The sequence below is a fragment of the Nomascus leucogenys genome, chromosome 8 (assembly GCF_006542625.1).
Source record: "Nomascus leucogenys isolate Asia chromosome 8, Asia_NLE_v1, whole genome shotgun sequence".
Classification (NCBI taxonomy): domain Eukaryota; kingdom Metazoa; phylum Chordata; class Mammalia; order Primates; family Hylobatidae; genus Nomascus; species Nomascus leucogenys.
This window is the reverse complement of record NC_044388.1, coordinates 34174789-34196468: the sequence shown is the minus strand read 5'-3', so window position 1 is coordinate 34196468 and position 21680 is coordinate 34174789. Positions and strand designations below refer to the sequence as shown.

The 21680-nt window shown below is 51.0% G+C and overlaps 1 protein-coding gene across 1 annotated transcript; it reads left to right on the top strand.

Annotated features, from left to right (window-relative positions):
- The first annotated feature begins 1374 nt into the window (after positions 1-1374).
- DUSP4 (dual specificity phosphatase 4) lies at positions 1375-15609 on the top strand. The gene is made up of 4 exons (XM_003272928.3): positions 1375-2277; positions 11876-12021; positions 13614-13833; positions 14737-15609. The coding sequence occupies exons 1-4, from the start codon at positions 1845-1847 to the stop codon at positions 15120-15122; spliced, it is 1185 nt and encodes a 394-aa protein (XP_003272976.1). The 5' UTR covers positions 1375-1844; the 3' UTR covers positions 15123-15609.
- Positions 15610-21680: the final 6071 nt, after the last annotated feature.

Here is a 21680-nt window from a genome sequence, read left to right as displayed (position 1 = left end):
GAGAGGGCGAGCTGGGGCGGGAGAGACCCGGCGGGTTCCGCTGCCCTCGCTGCCTGGGTCGGGCTTCCACGCGCGCCCTAGAATGGAATACGCTACTCTGCAGCCTCCGAAACTGCGAGCGAGTCCTGTAACTCCCTTGCTCTGTGATTAATTCTCACTAACAAGACTTGGCAAGATGTCGGGCGAATGATTTTTGGCTTCTGCACGGTCCCCACCGCGTGCGTGCACAAACCCCCAGCCAAAAGCCGCCTCTGGGAAATTAAAGCAAAAGAGAAATGGGGATGGGGAGGGCCGCTACGTGACCAGGAAAAAGGGATGCCCAGAAACCTGAATCGCACCCAGAGCTGCTGAAGTCCTTTCAAAAGGTCATTCTTTGCGGGTACATTTTCCAGGGTCCAGCTCCGCAACAAATGTGGACCCTGTCATTTCCTGAAAGGATAATTCACAACTATGCAAGACAGGGTGAAGACGTTTCCCAAACCCGACCAGGGTTAAATAAACATCTTTTAGGAAGCGTGGAAAGGAGTGCAGCCTGCTCTCCTCCCTCGGAACACCAATCCCGCAATTAATGCCTCCCTTTGGGTCGTAAAGCAACAAACCCCACACCTCACTCGGATCCTGGGCTTCGGGCGGGAGGACTTTCTCTTTCATCTTCCAAGCAGGGGGTTGCCCACGTTCCTGGGGAAGCTATAAAACTGATTGAATGGCTTTAGATGAAAATCGATCACGCTAATGCATACGCTAACGTCTCAGGAATCGCATATTCAGAAAGGACTGGCCGGGCCGAAAGCGCACGGGGAGTCTGGGGCTAGGAGGTGTCAGGCCCCGCTGGGTGGGCAGCGGCGCTCCGGTCCCCTCTCTACTTGGGTAACCGGGAAAAACCTACGGGGCTGTCACGCGGGGAAGCGCGAAGGTGCCAAGAGATGAAAGCTCAAACCCGAGCCCTGGCCTCCTCAGCCGGCTATTTCCTTTGGCGCCGCCCGCCTAGCGGCGGGGTGCAGCGGCTGCACAGGTGCCGGTGTCGGGCTGGAGGCGCGGCACAGGCTAGGCCCGCGGGCAGACGGCGAAAGGCGCCGCGCGCTCCATTCACAAAGTCCAGGCGCTGCCCGCCGCTGGCGGCGGGTCGGAGGCCGCCTCCCTCTTCCTCTCGGCCTCGGTTTTATGAATGGGCCTGATGGCGAGCACCCGGCGCCCTGTTTACTCCGCTCTTTGTGACGTCGAGTTCCCGTGACCGGGAGCCAGCGGCCGCGCTCCATTCAAGCTCCGGGGAGGGGGTGGGAGGAGGGGCCCGAAGGGGGCGGGGAGTCAGCGCGGGGGGCGGGGGACGGCGCGGGGCCCGGAATGGAACGGGGCGGGGCCTGGCGGGGTAGTACCTAGCGCACCCTCCCCCGGGAGCGCGGAGGAGCATTAATAAATCTCTAAGCCGAGGAGGAAACTCTGGCTGGGGCAGTGCGCTGAGCGCCGGGGGAGCTTGGGGAGCGGCAGCGCCGGCGCCAGTGGCGACAGGAGCCGCGCGACCGGCAAAAATACACGGGAGACCGCCGCCGAAAAGAGTCTGCGGTCCTCTCTCGTAAACACACTCTCCTCCACCGGCGCCTCCTCCTCCGCCCTGCGCGCCGCCCGGCTGGGCGCCCGAGGCCGCTCCGACTGCTATGTGACCGCGAGGCTGCGGGAGGAAGGGGACCGGGGAGAAGAGGCTCGCCCGCGGGAGCCCTTGAGGACCAAGTTTGCGGCCACTTCTGCAGGCATCCCTTCTTAGCTCTCGCCCGCCCCTTTCTGCAGCCTAGGCGGCCCGGGTGCCCTTCTCTTCCTCGCGCGCCCCGCCGCGTCGGTTCCCGGCGACCATGGTGACGATGGAGGAGCTGCGGGAGATGGACTGCAGTGTGCTCAAAAGGCTGATGAACCGGGACGAGAACGGCGGCGGCGCGGGCGGCAGCGGCAGCCACGGCACCCTGGGGCTGCCAAGCGGCGGCAAGTGCCTGCTGCTGGACTGCAGACCGTTCCTGGCGCACAGCGCGGGCTACATCCGAGGCTCGGTCAACGTGCGCTGCAACACCATCGTGCGGCGGCGGGCTAAGGGCTCCGTGAGCCTGGAGCAGATCCTGCCCGCCGAGGAGGAGGTACGCGCCCGCTTGCGCTCTGGCCTCTACTCGGCGGTCATCGTCTACGACGAGCGCAGCCCGCGCGCCGAGAGCCTCCGCGAGGACAGCACGGTGTCGCTGGTGGTGCAGGCGCTGCGCCGCAACGCCGAGCGCACCGACATCTGCCTGCTCAAAGGTAAACGAGGGCTCCGGGCGCTAGCTGGAGGGGGGGGGAGATGGAGGGGGTCTTGGCGGCCTGCGCCTTATTGGCATGGGAAGGAGTCCCCGGCGTGATTCGTGGTTGCGGGGATCCCCGCGCGCCCCTTTGTGTGTGTTGGTGTGTACGGGTTTGCAAGGTTTCTGTGCAAGTGCGAGGTTCAAGTCCTCAGGGACAGTGCGGACGGGTTCCTCCGGTCACCTGAATTCCGCACGGTCCTAGCGAGGCCCCATTTATTGACGCTAACGGTCCTAGCCTCGAGGATGAAGCGACTCCTCTGCGAGGTCCATCTTGAGTCCCGGGAACAGTTTCCAAGTACCACGGGGCGCGTGGGGACAAGATAGGTCTGTTGGTTTGGCGTGCTGGGGCCCTGCACTGAGCCGGACGGGGAGAATCCCAGAGGTGGAGAAAAGGGTGAAGAGGGGTAGGCACCGAGGTACAATTGGCCCTGCCAGTTTCACTGAAAACAAGACCCTGGCAAATGCAGAAAGGGAGATTGGATTGCACACACTGTGTAGAGCGATCTGTATCTGCGTTCCCGCTGCCCAACTCCGAGCTCAGCTTGGAAGGTGGCCAATCCCCGTCCCGGGCTAGATCCAGGCTCTGGAAGCGGGAGGCTGAAGGACTGGGTATCTGAGGGACGCCAGGCGGAACCTGTCCTCTAGCTCCTGCAAATCCGGGCAGCGGAGAATGACCACCTTTTGTTCAGCCCGGATTTTCGACTATCTGATGGCGGCGCGTGCCGGATTTTAGCGAGCCCTGGCGAAACTCTCGGCGGCGGGGCTGTCTTGTCACATTTGGTAGTCGGAAATCCTGGAAAAATCGCGTGCTGTCCGAGTCCCTGGAGGGACCGGGCGCCCGCCACACCTGCAGGGCCGGGTGGGTCCGCGGCCCTCGGGCTGGGGAGCGGGCAAGGCGCGTGGGGTCCGGGCGCCCCCTGCCGCGCTGCGCCCCCGCCTCCCGCCGCCGCATTCCGCGCATTCTTTCCCGCGGGTAGGGTCTGCGCTTCCGAGCCCGGGAGGCAGTTCAGACCCCCACGCACACACCCATCAAAGAGCCGCTCCTCCCCCCGCAGGCGCCTTCGCAGCCTCCCTCCCTTCCTTTCCTTTCCGCTCCTCTTCCGACCTGTCCACCAGGGAGGAAGGGAGCTGGAAAGGGGGTGGAAACCTCTCCCCTCCAAAAAGCACAACAAAACTGCTCAGTGCGGAGGAGCCGGGTTCGCCCCTGCCGAACAGCGGGGGGCTTTGTTCTCCGCAGTTGTTTCCTGCCCATTTGACCTGTCAGCTGCTGGGGAAACGCTGCTGTTGACCTTTGGATGAACTGCTAAGGCGATTTTGCTGATTTTTCTTTCTTTTTCCGCGAGGGCTGTCTTTTGCTCCTCCAAATGAGCCCAGTCCCCCTCCCTTCTCCCCAAAGCGCTCCAAGAGAAAGTACCAGGAAGGGGCTTGCCCCGGAAGGCCTGGCCGCTGAGCGGGACCAGGTCCTGGTTAAGCCACCAGGGTGGGCGTCCGCGCCATTGTTTGAGCTTGTCGGCGCTGGTGGGAGAGATGAGTGCAATTCCTCTGGGATGCAAGTCCCCTCGAATGGCCGGGGCTGGCCGGGATGTTCCCCGCACGGCGCTGCCCTCGAGTCCCCCCGATGGAGAGCGCGGGCGCGCCTTCCTTCGCTGGCCTCCAAACCCGGGACCCGCGAGAACACAGCAGGGCTGGGACTGGGTTCCAGCCCCACGTGGAGTCTGGATTTGTTTTGTTGTGTTTTGCTTTCCTTCCTGGAAGAAATCTCGAGAGGACCGCCCTGGAGCGGCAGCTCCGGGACCTCGGCCCTTGGGCTTCCGGGAGTGCAGCCACTTAGGGCCTGCTCCCGGGAAGAGAGGGATTATTTTTTAAGGTTTATCCCCAGGGCGCGCGGCATTTCCCTGTCCCTCGTGAATCCTGTTGAGAGTCCTCCCTCCCCAACCTCCTCTATTTCCCGAGCCGGACCGATTCGAGAGCCCTGGAGATTCGGGGCGAGGCTGGTGACTGGGTAGTACAGGCCTCTAGGTAAAATGACAGCCCTCTGGTGGGTGACGAGGTGCCTGGCCAACGGAAGAGAAGTACTTTAAGGGCTGTTTCCTCCTGGAGCCTGCACTGCCTTTCGTAGTCGGCCCCGATGCGGCCAGGGAGGATCATCTTCTGCATCTCAAAGTGGACATCCTTGCAGATGGAGGTGTGCAGGCCTGGGCCACAGATTTAGCTTCGGTCTCTTCTGGAATAGCCCCTCCTAGCCAGAAGTTCAACTTCTGCTTCCAAAGGGAGCCTGCCCTTGGAAGCAAGCACCTAAAATTGAGAGATGGGGGAATCTTCCAGCCTGCTCTGCTGTGGTGGTGAACATCTTTGAGGTTAACTGGGCCCTATTCGGTTTAGCTTAGCTGATTTTGACATATGTATTCAGCAGAGGCCATCTTTAACCCAGTTCCTCTTCTTCCTCTTTGCCCTCTAATGGAAAGGCATCCCTAGAGAGGTCAGAAGGAAAAAGTCAGTATCTGCTCCCACAGCTCTGCGGGAAGGGGCTGGGGAAGGAAATCAAGGTGTCTCCCAGGCCTCCAGATACACCTCCCTTCCATGCCGGGAAGCCAGTGCAGTGGAGCAAAGGTGGTTTCCCGGGAGGGGGCTCTGGGGCAGAGACCTAAAGGGGAATTTTGAGAAGCAAAGGAAGAAAAAGCCCGTTAGATTATCTCTAGTAAATGCCTGAATTGGTGAAGGGTTGGAGAATGTGTTTCCTAGTGGAGTAATTCATTTTATTTTCCAGCGAGGGAATGTATGTATGTCTCATTTCAGGTGTGCCTGTGCATGTCTGTAAAGCAGGACAGGAAGGCAGTGGAAGGCCTGATGGTTGGTGTCTGCCATTCTTGGAGGGGTTAGGGGAAGCAGTAAAAGCAACAGAATATTTTCAGAAGTGATAGTAGCATTTCCAGCCAAAGCTATCTAATTCTCTTAATTAATTGCATTTTAAAATTCAGTTTTTCTATTTCTGCCACGTTGAAGGGTTACTTCAACCATGTTGAACTGGTTACTCCATGCAGGTGGCAGGAGGTAAACTTTGCTTAATATCAATAAAGTACAGCCTAGTCTTTACATTTCCTCAGATTACCTGACTTTTGCTAAAAGCAATAACGAAAAATCTAATGTTTTCTATCTTTGCTAGTAAAGGATTTCCAGTGGGGTAATTTTTTAAAAACTCATTTAATTTAAAATCCTGTAAGGCACTTTTAGGGTCAGTTTGGAAATTTTAGTTTTTCGATTTTATCACAATACACTTCTTGAAATCCCTTTCTCTCTCATTCATAAATCCTTGGATTAGAGTTTGAGACTCCCCTGGTCATTAGAGAAAGACAAAAAGAGCTTTTTCTTACCCTATTATTTGCCTTTAATAACCTCAAATAATAAAATAGTCTGTTATGCAAAAAGATTTCAGGTACAAAAACGTTACCTTCCTTTCCATCTACCTAAAACTTCCCTCAGCCTTTGTCAGTTCTAATTTAAAAGCTGTCCTGGAGCTGTCCGAGAAATGGGGAAGATCATCTAGATAGTCCAGTTTCTCCTTCCACTCACCCTATAGTACCCGATAGCATCCAATAGCCCAGGGCCTGACCATACAGCCTGTGATATTACCCTTTCTGTAGAAAACAGTCACTAAGGCCACTGATGAATGTGGGGGAAGAGGGACACAATTAACAGCTCTGGAAACTCTGGTGACATTTTTCTGTTTTTTCTCTCTCTAGCACCACCATTGCCATCTCTGTCTTCAGTTCCCCAGGAGGGCAATGGCATCAAACAGCACAGCTCTGGGGGATGTCAATATTGCATACCTTTTCTACCTAAAGGGAAAATGACTAGCTTTTCTGCTTGCAAATATAATAGCCTTTCTGCTTGCAAGTGTAATACAATGCCCATGGCAGCCAAGGATTGGAAGTGTAAGTGCTAGGTCTTACAGGTGATTTTTTACAATGAAGCAAACTCACTATGTTAGGCATCATTTACATTGGATGTCTCCAACTAACAAAAGTAACTAAAGACAGATGTAGGTGTAAACTGAGAGTGAAATTTGACCGTCACGACTTCCTTGGGCTTATCCTGGGTGGTTATAGGAGAGCTGGGCTCCACCCACAAAAATGGACTGCTCAGAAAAATGAGGGAGAGAAAAAGGGTGGCCACTTTACCGAGTCAAGAAATTCCTTGAAAAAAAATCAGAATATCTGAAACCAGATAGCTGATTTCCTTACCGGGAGGCAGTTCCTGGCTAACAAAGAGGAAGCATGATGGGAAGAAAAGTTCACTCCAACGGAAGCCAGTTTGCTGAACATAGCAGATCGCCCAGGAGGACTGGGAGAGACTGCAAACCAGTTCGAGCCCCCAGCACGGCGTTAGGTGTCAGCCAGCTGGCAGGAAGGTCCAGGTGTCTGTGTTCAGAGTCTCAAGGTGAGAAGTTCACTTAGTTGGATTTTAAATACAGCTCAGCATTTACATAGGTGCTTGCTAAGTCAACAGTCACATAGAGTTCCCAAAGGCAAATGGCCTTCAAACAACCCCAGACTTTCATGCAAGAGCATGACTTTTCTGGCAAGAGCAAGGCTATGAGCCCTGCCTGGGATCTGGCACTATTCTGAGTGCTGGGGGCGTAATGGGGAAAAAGTGGCAGCCACATTAAGATCCATGACCAAGGCCGGGCGTGGTGGCTCACACCTGCAATCTTAGCACTTTGAGAGACTGAGGCAGGCAGATCACTTGAGGCCAGGACAGCATGGCAAACTTGGTCTCTACAAAAAATACAAAAATTAGCCGGGCAAGGTGGCATGTTCCTGTAGTCTCAGCTACTCAGGAGGCTGAAGCAAGGAGATTCCTTGAGTTCAGGGAAGTCAAGGCTACAGTGAGCCATGATCGTGCCACTGCACTGCAGCCTGGGTGAGAGAATGAGAGTGACAGACCCTGTCTGGGGAAAAAAAAAAAAAGCTCCATGACCATAGTCACCACCAAAGGACAGTCTTCCCCATCACAGATCCCATTAACAGTCCTATTATGGTTATACTATCAGCGCTACATCAATCTGCCCTTTGTAAAGTACTTTTACATACATTATCTCCTACTCCTGCAAGGGATGGGGGAGTGCAGTGGAGAGCTTCTGATGAGGGGTCCTCATTTCCACTAAACTTTGAAAATTGCCTCCGTGTATGCGGATGTGAGAAGGACGAGGCACGGCGGAGTTGAACCGTAGATGGAGTTATTCTTCAATTAAGTCTGATGAAAATCACACTCCTTTTTTTCTTCCAGACTTTCAAATTGTAAAATAAAGGTGATAAAATGAGAGATTTAGGAATAGAAAATATATTCTTAAATAAGGACATGGGAAAAACAGGTTGAAATTAGTAAGAAACCTCTTATGGAACTGCATTCAGTAGGACACAGACACGTTCAATACATTCATTTCATACATTCAAAGGGCATAGGAAAAACAGAATTCATTCATTCAGAATGGCACATTTGGCAATGAAATTATTCAAGAGATAGAAATGCAGATTTTAGGCACCTGCTGCCTCAGAGCTGGCAAAATTGACCCGCAAATAAGTAGATCCTGGATATTTAGAAGCAGAGGATACTGGAACGTAAAGATCATTATAATCAGAAATTCTTACATTTTGAGAGTGGGAAAAACCAGAGTTGAGGAGGGAACATACTTGTCCAAGTTCCACAAGTCGAGATGGACTTACACCTGGATCTGTCTCCAATTCTCCTTGCACACCTGCTAGGGGCACGGGATGGAGCCCAGCCCCTTTGTAGACAATGAGGAGAAGCTTTCCCTTTCATGATTTTTTGGGATAAAACTTGGTGATCTAAATCTAGCTCTTGAAAGAGCTGTAGCTATAGTACTTGCATGGATTTGGGGATGGGTAGGAGGGACTGAGTGGAAGTCGCCTTAGAATAATCTTGTTTGACCCCACCCACAGTAAGAAACACATTTTAATTTATATCATGACCCAGGAGAGGGATACATGCACATCTGAACAAAAGTTCCATGAAATGATATCCTCTTTAAGGGCAATGCATCCTCCTAATTCCTATTCTATTGTATTCCATTTTAAAAATGTGGGTCATGACTCTTTAATGACAGCCTGGATTAGGAAACCAATGGATAGAAACAGAGTTTGGTGAAATATCAGCAGTGCCCTATTTGGATCAGTTCTGTTTTTGCATGAAAAGTCTGTCTTCACTTGATGAAACCTGCAGGCAGTGCCCCCTGGAGAAGGGCCCACCAGGAAGGGGTGGAAGGCAGAGGTGGCATAGATTGACACCCAGAGATGACTTACTGGGGCATGGCCCTGTGGGGGGTGGACTTGAGCAGCTTCTTCCACCGATGGATAAATGCTAACTTGCATGCATCCTCCCGCGTCACCTTCACTGTGTCCTCCGGGCTCCACCAGCCCAGAACACATAGTTCTCACCCATGAGTGCTGGCCTGAGTACAGCCCAGGGCCCACCAGAAGGAACTCCCTTTAGTGTGGCATCTTGTGAAACCAGCCACAGACCCCCAAAAGCTGGCCACCACTGTCAGGGACAAGAACCTTCCAGTGCTCCTGCCCCTTGAGCGAATTTGCTTCTTCACCTTGTTCTTTTTTTTTTTTTTTTTTTTTTTTTGAGATGGAGTCTCACTCTGTCACCGAGGCCGGAGTGCAGTGGCGTGATCTCGGCTCACTGCAACCTCCACCTCCCAGGTTTACGCCATTCTCCTTCCTCAGCCTCCCGAGTAGCTGGGACTACAGACACCAGCCACCACGCCCAGCTAATTTTTTGTATTTTTAGTAGAGACGGGGTTTCACCGTGTTAGCCAGGATGGTCTCGATCTCCTGACCTCATGATCCGCCCGCTACGGCCTCCCAAAGTGCTGGGATTACAGGCGTGAGCCACCGCGCCCGGCCCACCTTGTTCATTTTTGCTTGTTCTTTAAAACTCCCTCAGAGGGAACTGACTTTTCCGTAATCATTTTTCTGCCGCCTTCTAATGGTGCCTTTTCCAGACAGTTGCAATCAGCCTGGGGGAGATGACGAACGACCCCCTCAGGCCAGATCTAGCCTGTTCCCCAGTAAATGGGTCACTTGGGCCCTCCTTGCCCCCCACACCACTCCGTGGCCAGCAGCCGGTGCCAGGTCCCTGACAAGGGTTCTGCTGAGTGGCAGCCATGGCCATGCCTGGGAGAGAAGATGGAGGTCTGGAGGTCTCCGGAAACCAAGAGACAGGTTTCTGGGAGAGCAGGCTGTCAAATGCCCAGTACCTTACCAGCATTACCCTGTCCCTGGCCTTTGAGGATCTCTGCTGAGGGCACCCAAGGGCACCCCTCCATGTAGACACCGAGAAGGGAAAACTTCGTGATCTGTCTCCTTGATGCCAGGCACAGAGCCTGGCTGTTGGGACCAGTCCTCAAAGGCCTCTGTGCAGGGGACTTTCATCACTTACAGATGAGGAGGAGGCTCCGAGAAGTTCAGGAAGCCCGGGCTGCACAGGTGATACATGCTCAGTGTGGGGTGCAACCTCATGGCAGAGCCTGTGCCCTTTCCGGAACTTCACTCCAGTGCCCTGTTCCATACCCTCAGCAATGGAGACAACATCCTCTCAACTGCTCTGGGCTCTTCCTGCTTCTCCAGCCCCAAGGGCCACTCTGCTCTGTGACCGTGAGGCCTGCCCTGGCACTCCTGGGCCACCCAACCATTCACTTTCCAGTGCAGGCGACAGCTTGTCTGTCTTGGTGGTGAGTTTTTGTAGGGCACAACCTGTGTCTAACATGTCGTTTTAAAATGTGTTTTAATAGCTCAAATTATGTAATAGACAAAAGGATCATGTAGTTAGAATTTTTGCAAATCCTAGAGAAGTGTATATATAGAGAGTAACAAGTGATGGCTTGGGATACAAGTGCTCAACCTCTGTTAATGAATGAGTTTCCCTTCCACTTTCTCTGAAAGGGAGCATGGACTGAAGTTTCCCATCACAGAGGCCCCTGAAGGACTTCAGCTGCAGACAGATATTTCCTTCCTCTTCCCCCATCCTCTAATTACTGCATTTTGGGCAGCAGTGGTGGCAGCCGAATAAGGAAAGGGGTTTATGATGGGAGGGAGGGGGTGCTTCTGTGATGAGGTGGCTGCCGAGGCCACCAGCATGACCGAGGCTGACGGTACCAGCCCCACCAGCAGGTTTTCCATCCAGGGAGGCTGGTCACTGTGACTCAGCAGGAACAAGGGCCTGTGACCAGAGAGAGATCCATTTATATCCTGAGGGAGGGAGAGGAGGGGAATAGAGAAGCCTCTGGTCAGAGAGGAAAAAATGTACGCCCTGTTTCTATAAGCCTTATGACGTGGTAGAGAACCGTTTCCTTCCTCTCAGTAGGAAGCAGTCTTTAGGGTTGGGATTTGGGGCAAGTGACTGACTCACCGTCACATGTCTGCACATTGGAAAATTTCTATGAATGGCCCTAGGGCACAGAGGTCCTATGTCACTGTCATGAAGACCGCAAAGGTAGCGACATCCGGGACCGTCGGCCATCTTGTCATTGGAATCAGTTGAATGGGTCTGTTGGAATGGTGGTTCTCCAACGCACAGGCCCTACTGAATCAATTGAATCCATTTCTCGCCCTACAGAAACTGCAAAATAAAAATAAAAGCAGGGCCATCCATTGATAGCACTGTGGATTGGAAGTTGGCCGCAAAAGGAAGTCCCAGAGATCACAAGAAAGCCAGAGATAGGGCTTGAAAGGTTGCCTTTTTGGATGGCCTCCCTGTGGCCTTTCCCTGTATCCCACCTGCCTCCACCCCTCCTGGATAGGAGCACTCACCCTATCCCAGCTCAGCTGGCCATTTATCATCTTCTTTTATTTAAAAGATCTCCCTTCTCTGGAAGATGATCCCACAGATAACCATCCCAGGGCTTACCCACTCTCAGGTCTGGAAATTCTCCCTTGCCCCAAACCTGCACATAGCATGAGGGGTTTATTTAGATTTAAGCCCGTTTTCCTCTTGTTCTGGCCTCTAGGTGACGGAACAGCTGTTCATGAGGATGTGCAATGGACATCTGTTCCGTTGCTGAGATCCAGAAGAGTTTGTACCAGGGTCATTTTTTTTCCTTCTTTCTCACATTGGAGAACCTCCCCCAAGGAAAGGCTGGAATCGGGTGGCAGGTGTCTCTACAGGTACTTAGTGTCCTTGGAAGCCCAGCGTGACCTTTCCTTCTCTATTTTGTCATTGTCCTGAGGAGCTGCTCCACAGAGTCCCTTCTGCACATCCCCCTGCACGTCTTCCTTTGTATGTCTACCTCTCTAACCCAAGTCTTGTCCATAAAGCTTATCCTTCCAGCTTTGCTGCAGTCCTGGCGAGTGTGTCCTCTCCATCTCTGGAAACCGCTCCATGGCCATTCTCTAGGTCCACAACGCCGCCTAGTGGCCAATATGGAGCACGCCAGCCCCTGCCTTCCTAGCAGCCCGCCTGAGTCTGTAGGAGTTCTTTCTGACTTCCTGCTGGCTTAGTGACCCCATTAACCTGAGCTTCTTTCTCCTTTACAGGCGGCTATGAGAGGTTTTCCTCCGAGTACCCAGAATTCTGTTCTAAAACCAAGGCCCTGGCAGCCATCCCACCCCCGGTTCCCCCCAGCGCCACAGAGCCCTTGGACCTGGGCTGCAGCTCCTGTGGGACCCCACTACATGACCAGGTAGACTTGGGGGGCAAGGCTTGGAAGTGGGGGGCAGGGACAGCTTAGGGGCCAGTGGATGCCTTCTTTTCAGAGTTCTGAAGGTGTTTTTTGTCTTTGTTTTTGAGACAGTCTTGCTCTGTCACCCAGGAATACAGTGGTGTGATCATAGCTCACTGCAGCCTCGAACTCCTGGGCTCAAGGGATCCTCCCTGGTAGCTGGGACTACAGGTGGCGCTACCATGCCTGGCTAATTTTAAAAGGTTTTTGGTAGAGATGGGGGGCGGTCTTGCTATGTTGCCCAGGCTGGTCTTGAACTCCTGGCCTCAAGTGATCCTCCTGCTTTGGCCTCCCAAAGTGTTGGGATCACAGGCGTGAGCCACTGCATCCAATCCTGAGATTTTTTTAAGTCTTTGAATGTTATGCCTCAATTTGGGGAGAATGCAGTGAACCCTGAATATTGGGGTGGGATGTTAGGTAGGGCCTATTTACTCCTTGGAAATCTTCCCCTTCCCTCTCTAAATATCCTCCTAAGAAAAAAGTCTAAAGACATGACTCCCTGGCTTGGCCTCTAACGTGGTGTGCGGACAAGTGAGGAGGCCTCCAGAAGCCCTGGGAGACCTGCTCTCTGGGAAGCTGAGGTCATTCTCCTTTGAAGTAGCAGGCCATGAAATACATCTTGGTCCCCAACAGGCAGGCTGCTCCCATGTATCAGCCAAATGAACATAGATGGTCACCTACCCTTCCTCCAAGAAAACCTGCTTGAGCCACTGTGTTTCTTACAAGCCCACCCTCCAGCCCTTTGAGTTAGATGGACTCTGCTGCCCACATCTCATGTGCTAAATTTAAGCCACTGTTGCCTCATTTTACCAAGATCCTTTCTCTTGTCTGTGTGGCCATGAGGGCATCAGCTTATTTATTTGTTTATTTTTAGAGACAGAGTTTCACTCTGTTACCCAGGCTTGAGTTCTGTGGTGCAATCATAGCTCACTGCAGCTTCAAAGTCCTGGGCTCAAATGATCCTCCCATTTCAGCCTCCCAAGCAACTGGGATCACAGGTGTGCACCATCATGCCAGCTTCATTTTTTGAGAGATGAGGTCTCATTATGTGCCCATGCTGGTCTTGGAACTCCTGGCTCACATGATCCTCCCACCTCAGCCTCCTAAAGTGCTGAGATTACAGGTGTGAGCCACCGCACACCTGTTTTTGATATGCCCAGTGAATACATATCAAAACAAATAAGTATCTAAACCACACAGCAAATGGCTTGATGATTAGCAGATATAAACTCAGTGTCACAGATGGTGCCATAAGGCCAGCATTGTCCTGCTGCTTATTTTGCCATGGGGGAGGTGCAGGAGAGTCCTACAAGACTTTACCTGCCCTGGCCTCTCTGCCCACAAGTAGAGGGCAAAGGCTGGAGAAGTACCACTGGGCCCATCGCCCCTCCAAGAATTCCAGGAGGCTACAGGGGGAGCCTGGGAGGGCCAGGCCCAGCAGGCATTCTTCCTGGGCTTGGAAAGGAAAGCTCTTCTCAGACAAGCTTCCACTCCCTGTGCCAAGCACTTTACCCTCATGTCATTCAGGGGCCTTTGTTTCCCTTTCTGTGCAGGGGGGTCCTGTGGAGATCCTTCCCTTCCTCTACCTCGGCAGTGCCTACCATGCTGCCCGGAGAGACATGCTGGACGCCCTGGGCATCACGGCTCTGTTGAATGTCTCCTCAGACTGCCCAAACCACTTTGAAGGACACTATCAGTACAAGTGCATCCCGGTGGAAGATAACCACAAGGCTGACATCAGCTCCTGGTTCATGGAAGCCATAGAGTACATCGGTAGGCTGGCCCTGCTCTAGGGTTCCTGGGTCTGAGGGCAGGTGGGAAGGATGAGAAGGAACCCCTGTAAGCCTGGTTGAAAGTGGACGTTGGAGGCACTGAATCCAAGGGTCCCCATTCCCCCTCTTCCTCATTGGGAAGGTTTGCACATTGGATGTTGGGTCGGGAGGGAGGAGAGAAGATGGGCCTACACCCAGGCTTAGCTTGCAGAGCCAGTCACCTTCCCCTTGCATGGCTTCGGTGCCTAGATGGTAAGAGTTTTTGGATGGAGAGGAAGACACAGGGAGCATTGAGTCACAGTTTTTATTTTATTTCTATTTATTTATTTATTTATTTATTTATTTATTTATTTATTTATTTTGAGATAGAGCCTTGCTCTGTCGCCCAGGCTGGAGTGCAGTGGCGCCATCTCAGCTCACTGCAACCTCCGCCTCCGGGGTGCAAGTGATTCTCCTGCCTCAGCCTCTGGAGTAGCTGGGACTACAAGTGCGCCACCATGCCCAGCTAATTTTTGTATTTTTGTAGAGACAGTTTCATCATATTGTCCAGGCTAGTCTTGAACTCCTGAGCTCAAGTTATCCGCCCTCCTCAGTCTCCCAAAGCGCTGGGATTACAGGCATGAGCCACCACCCTGGACCCCACTGTTTTGCTTCTGCAAATGGAAATCCTTGAACGGATAATGGGATTTAACCAGCTCCAGCATAGTGATTCGGGAAAATAGACCTCAGAATGGGGGGCATTCTAGAAACCCTCCTACATGGGTTTTCTTCCTCTCCAGTCCTTGGGGACTAGCATGGCTAGTCCTTCCTTCAGAGCCCCCCCAACCCCAGGGGCTGGCCGGTGCCCCTCGTCGGGGCTGGGGTCTGCAGAAACGTGCACTAACCTGTTGAACCCTGTCCGCAGATGCGGTGAAGGACTGCCGTGGGCGCGTGCTGGTGCACTGCCAGGCGGGCATCTCGCGCTCGGCCACCATCTGCCTGGCCTACCTGATGATGAAGAAACGGGTGAGGCTGGAGGAGGCCTTCGAGTTCGTTAAGCAGCGCCGCAGCATCATCTCGCCCAACTTCAGCTTCATGGGGCAGCTGCTGCAGTTCGAGTCCCAGGTGCTGGCCACGTCCTGTGCCGCGGAGGCCGCCAGCCCCTCGGGACCCCTGCGGGAGCGGGGCAAGACACCCGCCACCCCCACCTCGCAGTTCGTCTTCAGCTTTCCGGTCTCCGTGGGCGTGCACTCGGCCCCCAGCAGCCTGCCCTATCTGCACAGCCCCATCACCACCTCTCCCAGCTGTTAGAGCTGCCCTGGGGGCCCCAGAACCAGAGCTGGCTCCCAGCAAGGGTAGGACGAGCCGCCTGCGGGCAGAAAGTTGGGACTGAGCAGCTGGGAGCAGGCGACCGAGCTCCTTCCCCATCATTTCTCCTTGGCCAACGACGAGGCCAGCCAGAATGGCAATAAGGACTCCAAATACATAATAAAAGCAAACAGAACACTCCAACTTAGAGCAATAACGGCTGCTGCAGCAGCCAGGGAAGACCTTGGTTTGGTTTATGTGTCAGTTTCACTTTTCCAATAGAAATTTCTTACCTCATTTTTTTAAGCAGTAAGGCTTGAAGTGATGAAACCCACAGATCCTAGCAAATGTGCCCAACCAGCTTTACTAAAGGGGGAGGAAGGGAGGGCAAAGGGATGAGAAGACAAGTTTCCCAGAAGTGCCTGGTTCTGTGTACTTGTCCCTTTGTTGTCGTTGTTGTAGTTAAAGGAATTTCGTTTTTTAAAAGAAATCTTCGAAGGTGTGGTTTTCATTTCTCAGTCACCAACAGGTGAATAATTATGCTTAATAATAAAGTATTTATTAAGACTTTCTTCAGAGTATGTAAGTACAAAAAGTCTAGTGACAGTGGATTTAGAATATATTTATGTTGATGTCAAACAGCTGCGCACCATAGCATGCAGATGTCAAGGCAGTTAGGAAATAAATGGTGTCTTGTAGGTATGTGCAAGGTAGCATGATGAGCAACTTGCATTTGTTGCCACTGAGAAGCAGGCGGGGTGGGTGGGAGGAGGAAGAAAGGGAAGGATTAAGTTTGAATTGCCTTTAAAAAAAAAAAGACAGGATCTCATTATGTTGCCCAGGCTGGTCTCAAACTCTTGGGCTCAAGAGATCCTCCCACCTCAGCCTCCTGAGTAGCTGGGACTGCAGGTGTGTGTCATCATGACCAATGTGAATTGCTTTTGAAGCTGGTTCATGGGCATGTAGGCCACCGAAGCAATTTTAGACCACAATAAGTCAAGCTTTTTTCTCTCTGATGATCACTGGGTGATTGGAGCATTTTCCGCATAAACCTGCCTAAGATTTGTCTATCGTCTGTGATCAATATGCCATATCACACTAAGGTGCTCCTGGAAAATTGGGTGCAGTTCAAATTTTCCTACAGCAAATCATTTGGCAAGGCCAGCCATTGGAGAAACCAGACAACTAGAGATAACCCTGAAATGAATCCTTTTGTAAATTGAAACACCATCTGTTCTTTTTTTGCATAAATTGGAGGTTTTAATTTTAGGGCAGTTACCTGAAGTGAAATATACCAACAATTTCTTGTGTTCTTTAAATTCCTAGTTAGGTGAATATTTTTGAAGGTCCTCTTTTGAATAAAGAGGGGAATGGACACCACATTTCAGGTCTTCTCGAAGTGTGGAAGGGCAAGAGAGCATCAGTGAGCTGATTGTGGATTGCTTACATCGGATTCCATTGGTATGAATTTCCCAAACTGGAAATCAAAGCACCAGGGTGGAGTTGGGGCTGACTGCTGGTGAGGGGGCTGGCCGCTGGCTCCCGTGATGTGTGTCATGGGCACGCAGGCGCCATTTTGAATCTATTGTGGGCACGTGGGTGCCATTTTGAATCCTTAGTTGGGCCTTTCTAAATAGGGAATGGCTTTGGAGAGAGACGCGTTTTCTGTGGGGAGGGTTTGGGGGGGAGGGAGGAGGGAACAAGCTACATGCTATTTTGTTTGTAGTATTGTGGAACAGTCCTATTATGGAGTGCCAGATTAGAGGTTATTGCAAACTTGTCTAGAAGTGAGAGCATGGTTTTTTTTAGCCCTTTGAGAGTCTACATCTAATGAACGTTCTTGCTCACCCATAAATAACGTCAAGCCTCATCTCACCGTCACGTTGGGATACTCTTTCTCATCTGGCATCCTAGACAGGACCAGGTTGGTTACCTTTCCTTTCATGAACCATGAACCTGTGATGACATCATTCATCCCGACTTCGCCAAGCTCTGCCTGTGGGTGAGGCCATAGCTCCCACTGGCAATTTTTAGAAGAGCCAGAGGCTCCCTGCTTCCTCTAGAAATAACAGTTCAGGGTGAAGCATGGAGGGGTTGGGTTCCCGGACAATGGAACCATTTAGAGACAACACAGTTGGACATTCCCACTTTTCCCTTGATTCCTGAAATTCCAGTGGGTTCTGCAGCTGAAAAAGCCCTGGGTCCCAGCAGCAGAGACAGGACAGAGGGGCTGCTTGGGCGGGGAGGGACGGTAACCTGCAGAACAGATTCCATTTTTATAGAACGAGTACACATTTGCCAAAACTGTCCTGCTTTCCCAGGCTGGATTCCCACCACAGGGACCGTCAGAACTCAGGACTAGCTCCAGCGACATCTTTCCTCCGAATTCAAGCCTTCTATCACAATGTCAAAACAGCTATTTATAAAGCCATTTTCATTGTACTTGATAACAGCACGAGTCCCAAAACTTTTAGAAATAAAATAGGACGTTGGCTTGATTGGAAAGAGGGACTTTTTAAAAATTATTCTTTCGTCAGAAGCCTTTTGGATGACTTACAATAGCTCTGATGAAGATACCACCCCAGGGTCAGTCCAAAAGGTCAGTGAGTTTCAGTAGGCATCCATCCCTCCCATGAAGGGATTCTGGTGATGGGAAGTTTCTGTAATGACAGGAAAGCATTGACCCTCATTGATTGCCAATTTTGCTGTTGGCCATGAAAGACAGGATGCTCATTGGGTATTCTGTAGAGTGAAGAATGCTGCCTATTCCCTCCCAGAATGTCTGACCCAGGGGTGTGTGTTGAGGAGCCGTGGGAGAAATGGACCAAGTTTTCCCACAGAGCAGTATTAGGCTGAAGAGCAGGTGACTGGTAGACCCCAGCTCCCATCATTCCCTCCCGAGGCCATTTTGTTCAGTTGCTCATCCACGCTGGATTCCAGAGAGTTTTCCAATTTGGGAAGCCATGAGAAAGGTTTTTAAATCTTGGGAAGATGGAGAGAGGGACATAGGATAGTTGACTCCAACGTGACAGGAAGAGGCTGGAGATTCGGAATTGGCCACCAACAAAGCCTGTAGTAGTAAAGCCATGGTCCTGCGTTGGAATTACCTGGGGAACTTTTACAATTCTGATACCCAGGCTCTCCTAGACCAGTTCAACCAATTCTAGGTGGAGGACTCAGGCATCAGTGTGTTTCGTAGCTCCCTGGGTGCTTTCCCTGTGCAGCCAAGCTTGGGAAACTGCCATGCTTTCTGGATGTCAAGGCGCTGTTGGAGGCTGGGTGTGACAGCACAGAGCCAGGTTGTCTTGTGGAAACCACAGACATGGGTTTCCCACTGACTCAGCATGGCCTCACCGCCAGTCCCAGCCTGGCTGAGGGACAAGATGGTTTCTCTTGGGAGTTCCTGAGTGGAGCACCCTTCCAGGCTTTTTGAAAGGCAGCTGATCTGTGGAGCCTTGTTAAGGGACTCAATACAGTGTTTGGGTATTGATGTTTTTCCTTGAGACTGTCTTGTCCATCAATAAAGATGGAGCATGACTCCTCTTTGAACCCCGCTTCCCCACCAGTACCCTCTCTCCCTTAGAGTTTATGAGTTATTCAAGGAGGAGACTTCTTAAAGACAGCAATGCAATTCTTGTAGCTTGTGTAAATAGCCCCCTCTTTCAGAGTGATATCATTTCTACATTTGATATGCCTGTATTTCTGTAGGATGTATATAGTTTAGGGGATTTTTTTTGTTTGGTTTGGTTTTCTAGAAGTCAATATGTCTGGTTTTATTTATTGCTTGAAAAAGATCATTTGAAAAAAATAAATACATTTTCAACCACTTCTGGCTTGGTTAGACCTTTCCTTGAAAACTGTTCTGCTGTTATGACTTGGAAGGGGAGGAAAGAACCGCTGGGTCAGTTAATAATCTTGCCCACTTAATAGCACAGTGGAGATGGAGTCCATTTGTTTCCCTTCTTTTCTTTTCTTTTTTCTTTTGTTTTCTTCATGGAGCCCTTTTCTTTTCTTTTCTTTTCTTTCTTTCTTCTTTCTCTTTCCTTCTCTCTGTGTCTCTTTCCTTTTCTTCTTTTCTTTTCTTTTTTTCTTAGACAAGGTCTCACTCTGTCCCCCAGGCTGGAATGCAGTGGCACAATTGTAGCTCACTGCAACCTTGAACTCCTGGGCTCACGCAATCCTCCTGCCTCAGCCTGCCAAGTAGCTGGGATTATGAGTGCACGCCATCATACCAGACTAATTTTTTTTTGAGATAGGGTCTCACTCTGTCACCCAAACTGGAGTGCAGTGGGGCAATCTCGATTCATCACAACCTCTGCCTCCCAGGCTCAAGCAATTCTCCTGCCTCAGCCTCCTGAGTAGCTAGGATTATAGGCGCGTGCCATTACTGCCTGGCTAATTTTTTGTTTTTGTTTTTTTGTCTTTTTGAGACAGAGTTTTGCTCTTGTTGCCCAGACTGGAGTGCAATGGCACGATCTCGGCTCACCACAACCTCCACATCCCAGGTTCAAGTGACTTTCCTGCGTCAGCCTCCGGAATAGCTGGGATTACAGGTATGTACCACCACACCTGGCTAATTTTGTATTTTTAGTAGAAATGGGGTTTCTCCATGTTGGTCAGGCTGGTCTTGAACTCCCAACCTCAGGTGATCTGCCTGTCTCGGCCTCCCAAAGTGCTGGGATTACAGGGGTAAGCCACCGAGCCCAGCCTCCACCTGGGTAATTTTTAGTAGAGATGGGGTTTCACCATGTTGGCCAGGCTGGTCTTGAACTCCTGACTTCAAATGATCCACTCATCTCGGCCTCCCAAAGTGCCGGGATTACAGGTATGAGGCACCACACTCAGTATTTTTTTTTTTTTTTTTAGAGACATGGTCTCCCTATGTTGCCCAGGCTGATCTTGAACTGAGCTCAAGCCATCCTCCTGCCTCAGCCTTGCCACCGCACCTGGCATGAACCCTTTTGCTCCCTGAACACTCTTCAAAGCAGGCAAGAGGAGAAAGCTGATACTCATCTCTAAGAGCCTGATTTCTCCACGCCATTCTCCAGTAGCAGAGAGACAAGGAAGAAGTAAATGATGAGAGATAGACAGCACTTCCTCTTAGCCTCTGCTGTGTGTCATCACTTAGGCCTTTAAGATTGACCTGTCCCGGCCGGGTGCAGTGGCTCACGCCTGTAATCCCAGCACTTTGGGAGGCCGAGGCGGGCAGATCACGAGGTCAGGAGATTGAGACCATCCTGACCAACATGGTACATGGTGAAACCCCATCTCTACTAAAAAAAAAAATACAAAAAATTAGCCAGGCGTGGTGTCGGGCACCTGTAGTCCCAGCTACTCAGGAGGCTGAGGCAGGAGAATGGCGTGAACTCGGGAGGTGGAGCTTGCAGTGAGCCGAGATTGCGCCACTGCACTCCAGTCTGGGCGACAGAGCGAGACTCCATCTCAAAAAAAAAAAAAAAAAAAAAGATTGACCTCTCCCACTGAGGAGCCATCATTATATACTGTACTTGGTTGTAATAGAAGAATGCAAAAGGAATGACCACTCCTGGAACACCCCTCCCCATTGGGGAGGAGGTCCAGCCTGTCTCAGAGAATCTGAAGAAATTTTACTGACCTCTTATTCCACTGGGATTGTGAAAATGAGCACTATGTATCAAGGCCAGGTTGAAGAAGTAAGCTGATAAAGGTGGTGTCATATGTCAGTGGTACCCCTGGTGCTGATTGTGGGTTGCTTGTATCAGATTTCATTGGTATGAGTTTGCCAAACTGGAAACAAAAGGCATTAGTAAACATGCATTCCTACCATATCATGACAATTTAACGGTATTGTGGAAGCACTGGCCAATGTAATTAGCAAGGGAGAGAAATGAAGTATACAATTTGGAAAGTGGGAGGTCAAATGATTTTCAGATGATGTGTGTTAAACAAAAGGGAATCAACTGAGAAACCATCAGAGATAAGGTAATTCAGTAAGTGGTTGATTACAAAGTAAATACAAAAAAACAGCTTTCCTATAGGAAATATCAATTAAAAATTAACTAGAAGTGGTAGAAAATCCCATTTGCAATCATAACACACCTATGATAGACCTTAACAGAAATAGGTAGGATGTATACAATGGACACGGTATGGCCCTGCCAACGGACGCATAGAGACACTTGGAGAAAGCGGAACATACAGATGGTCCCCAATTTACCAGTGTTTGACTTTACAGTGGTGGAGAAGTGATATGCATTCAGTAGAAACCATTGAAAAAGGAAAATAAATCTCAGGACCCCCAAACCACTAAGCTAAATGGAACTCACTAATAAATCTTGGGACCCCAAATATCACTAGGCCACAAGGAAATTCCTTGTGAACAAAGAACAGAACTCAAAGTCCTCTCTTTGCTCACCATGAGACAAATGCTTATCTGATTGCTTCCTTTGCCATATTGTTTCACTAAGAGACTAAGGCCTAAGTGACTATTCCTGTAAATTGTGTTTTCAGTGGAAGGCTTATCAGAAACTCAAAAGAATACAACCGTTTGTCTCTCATCTACCTATGACCTGGATGCCCCCA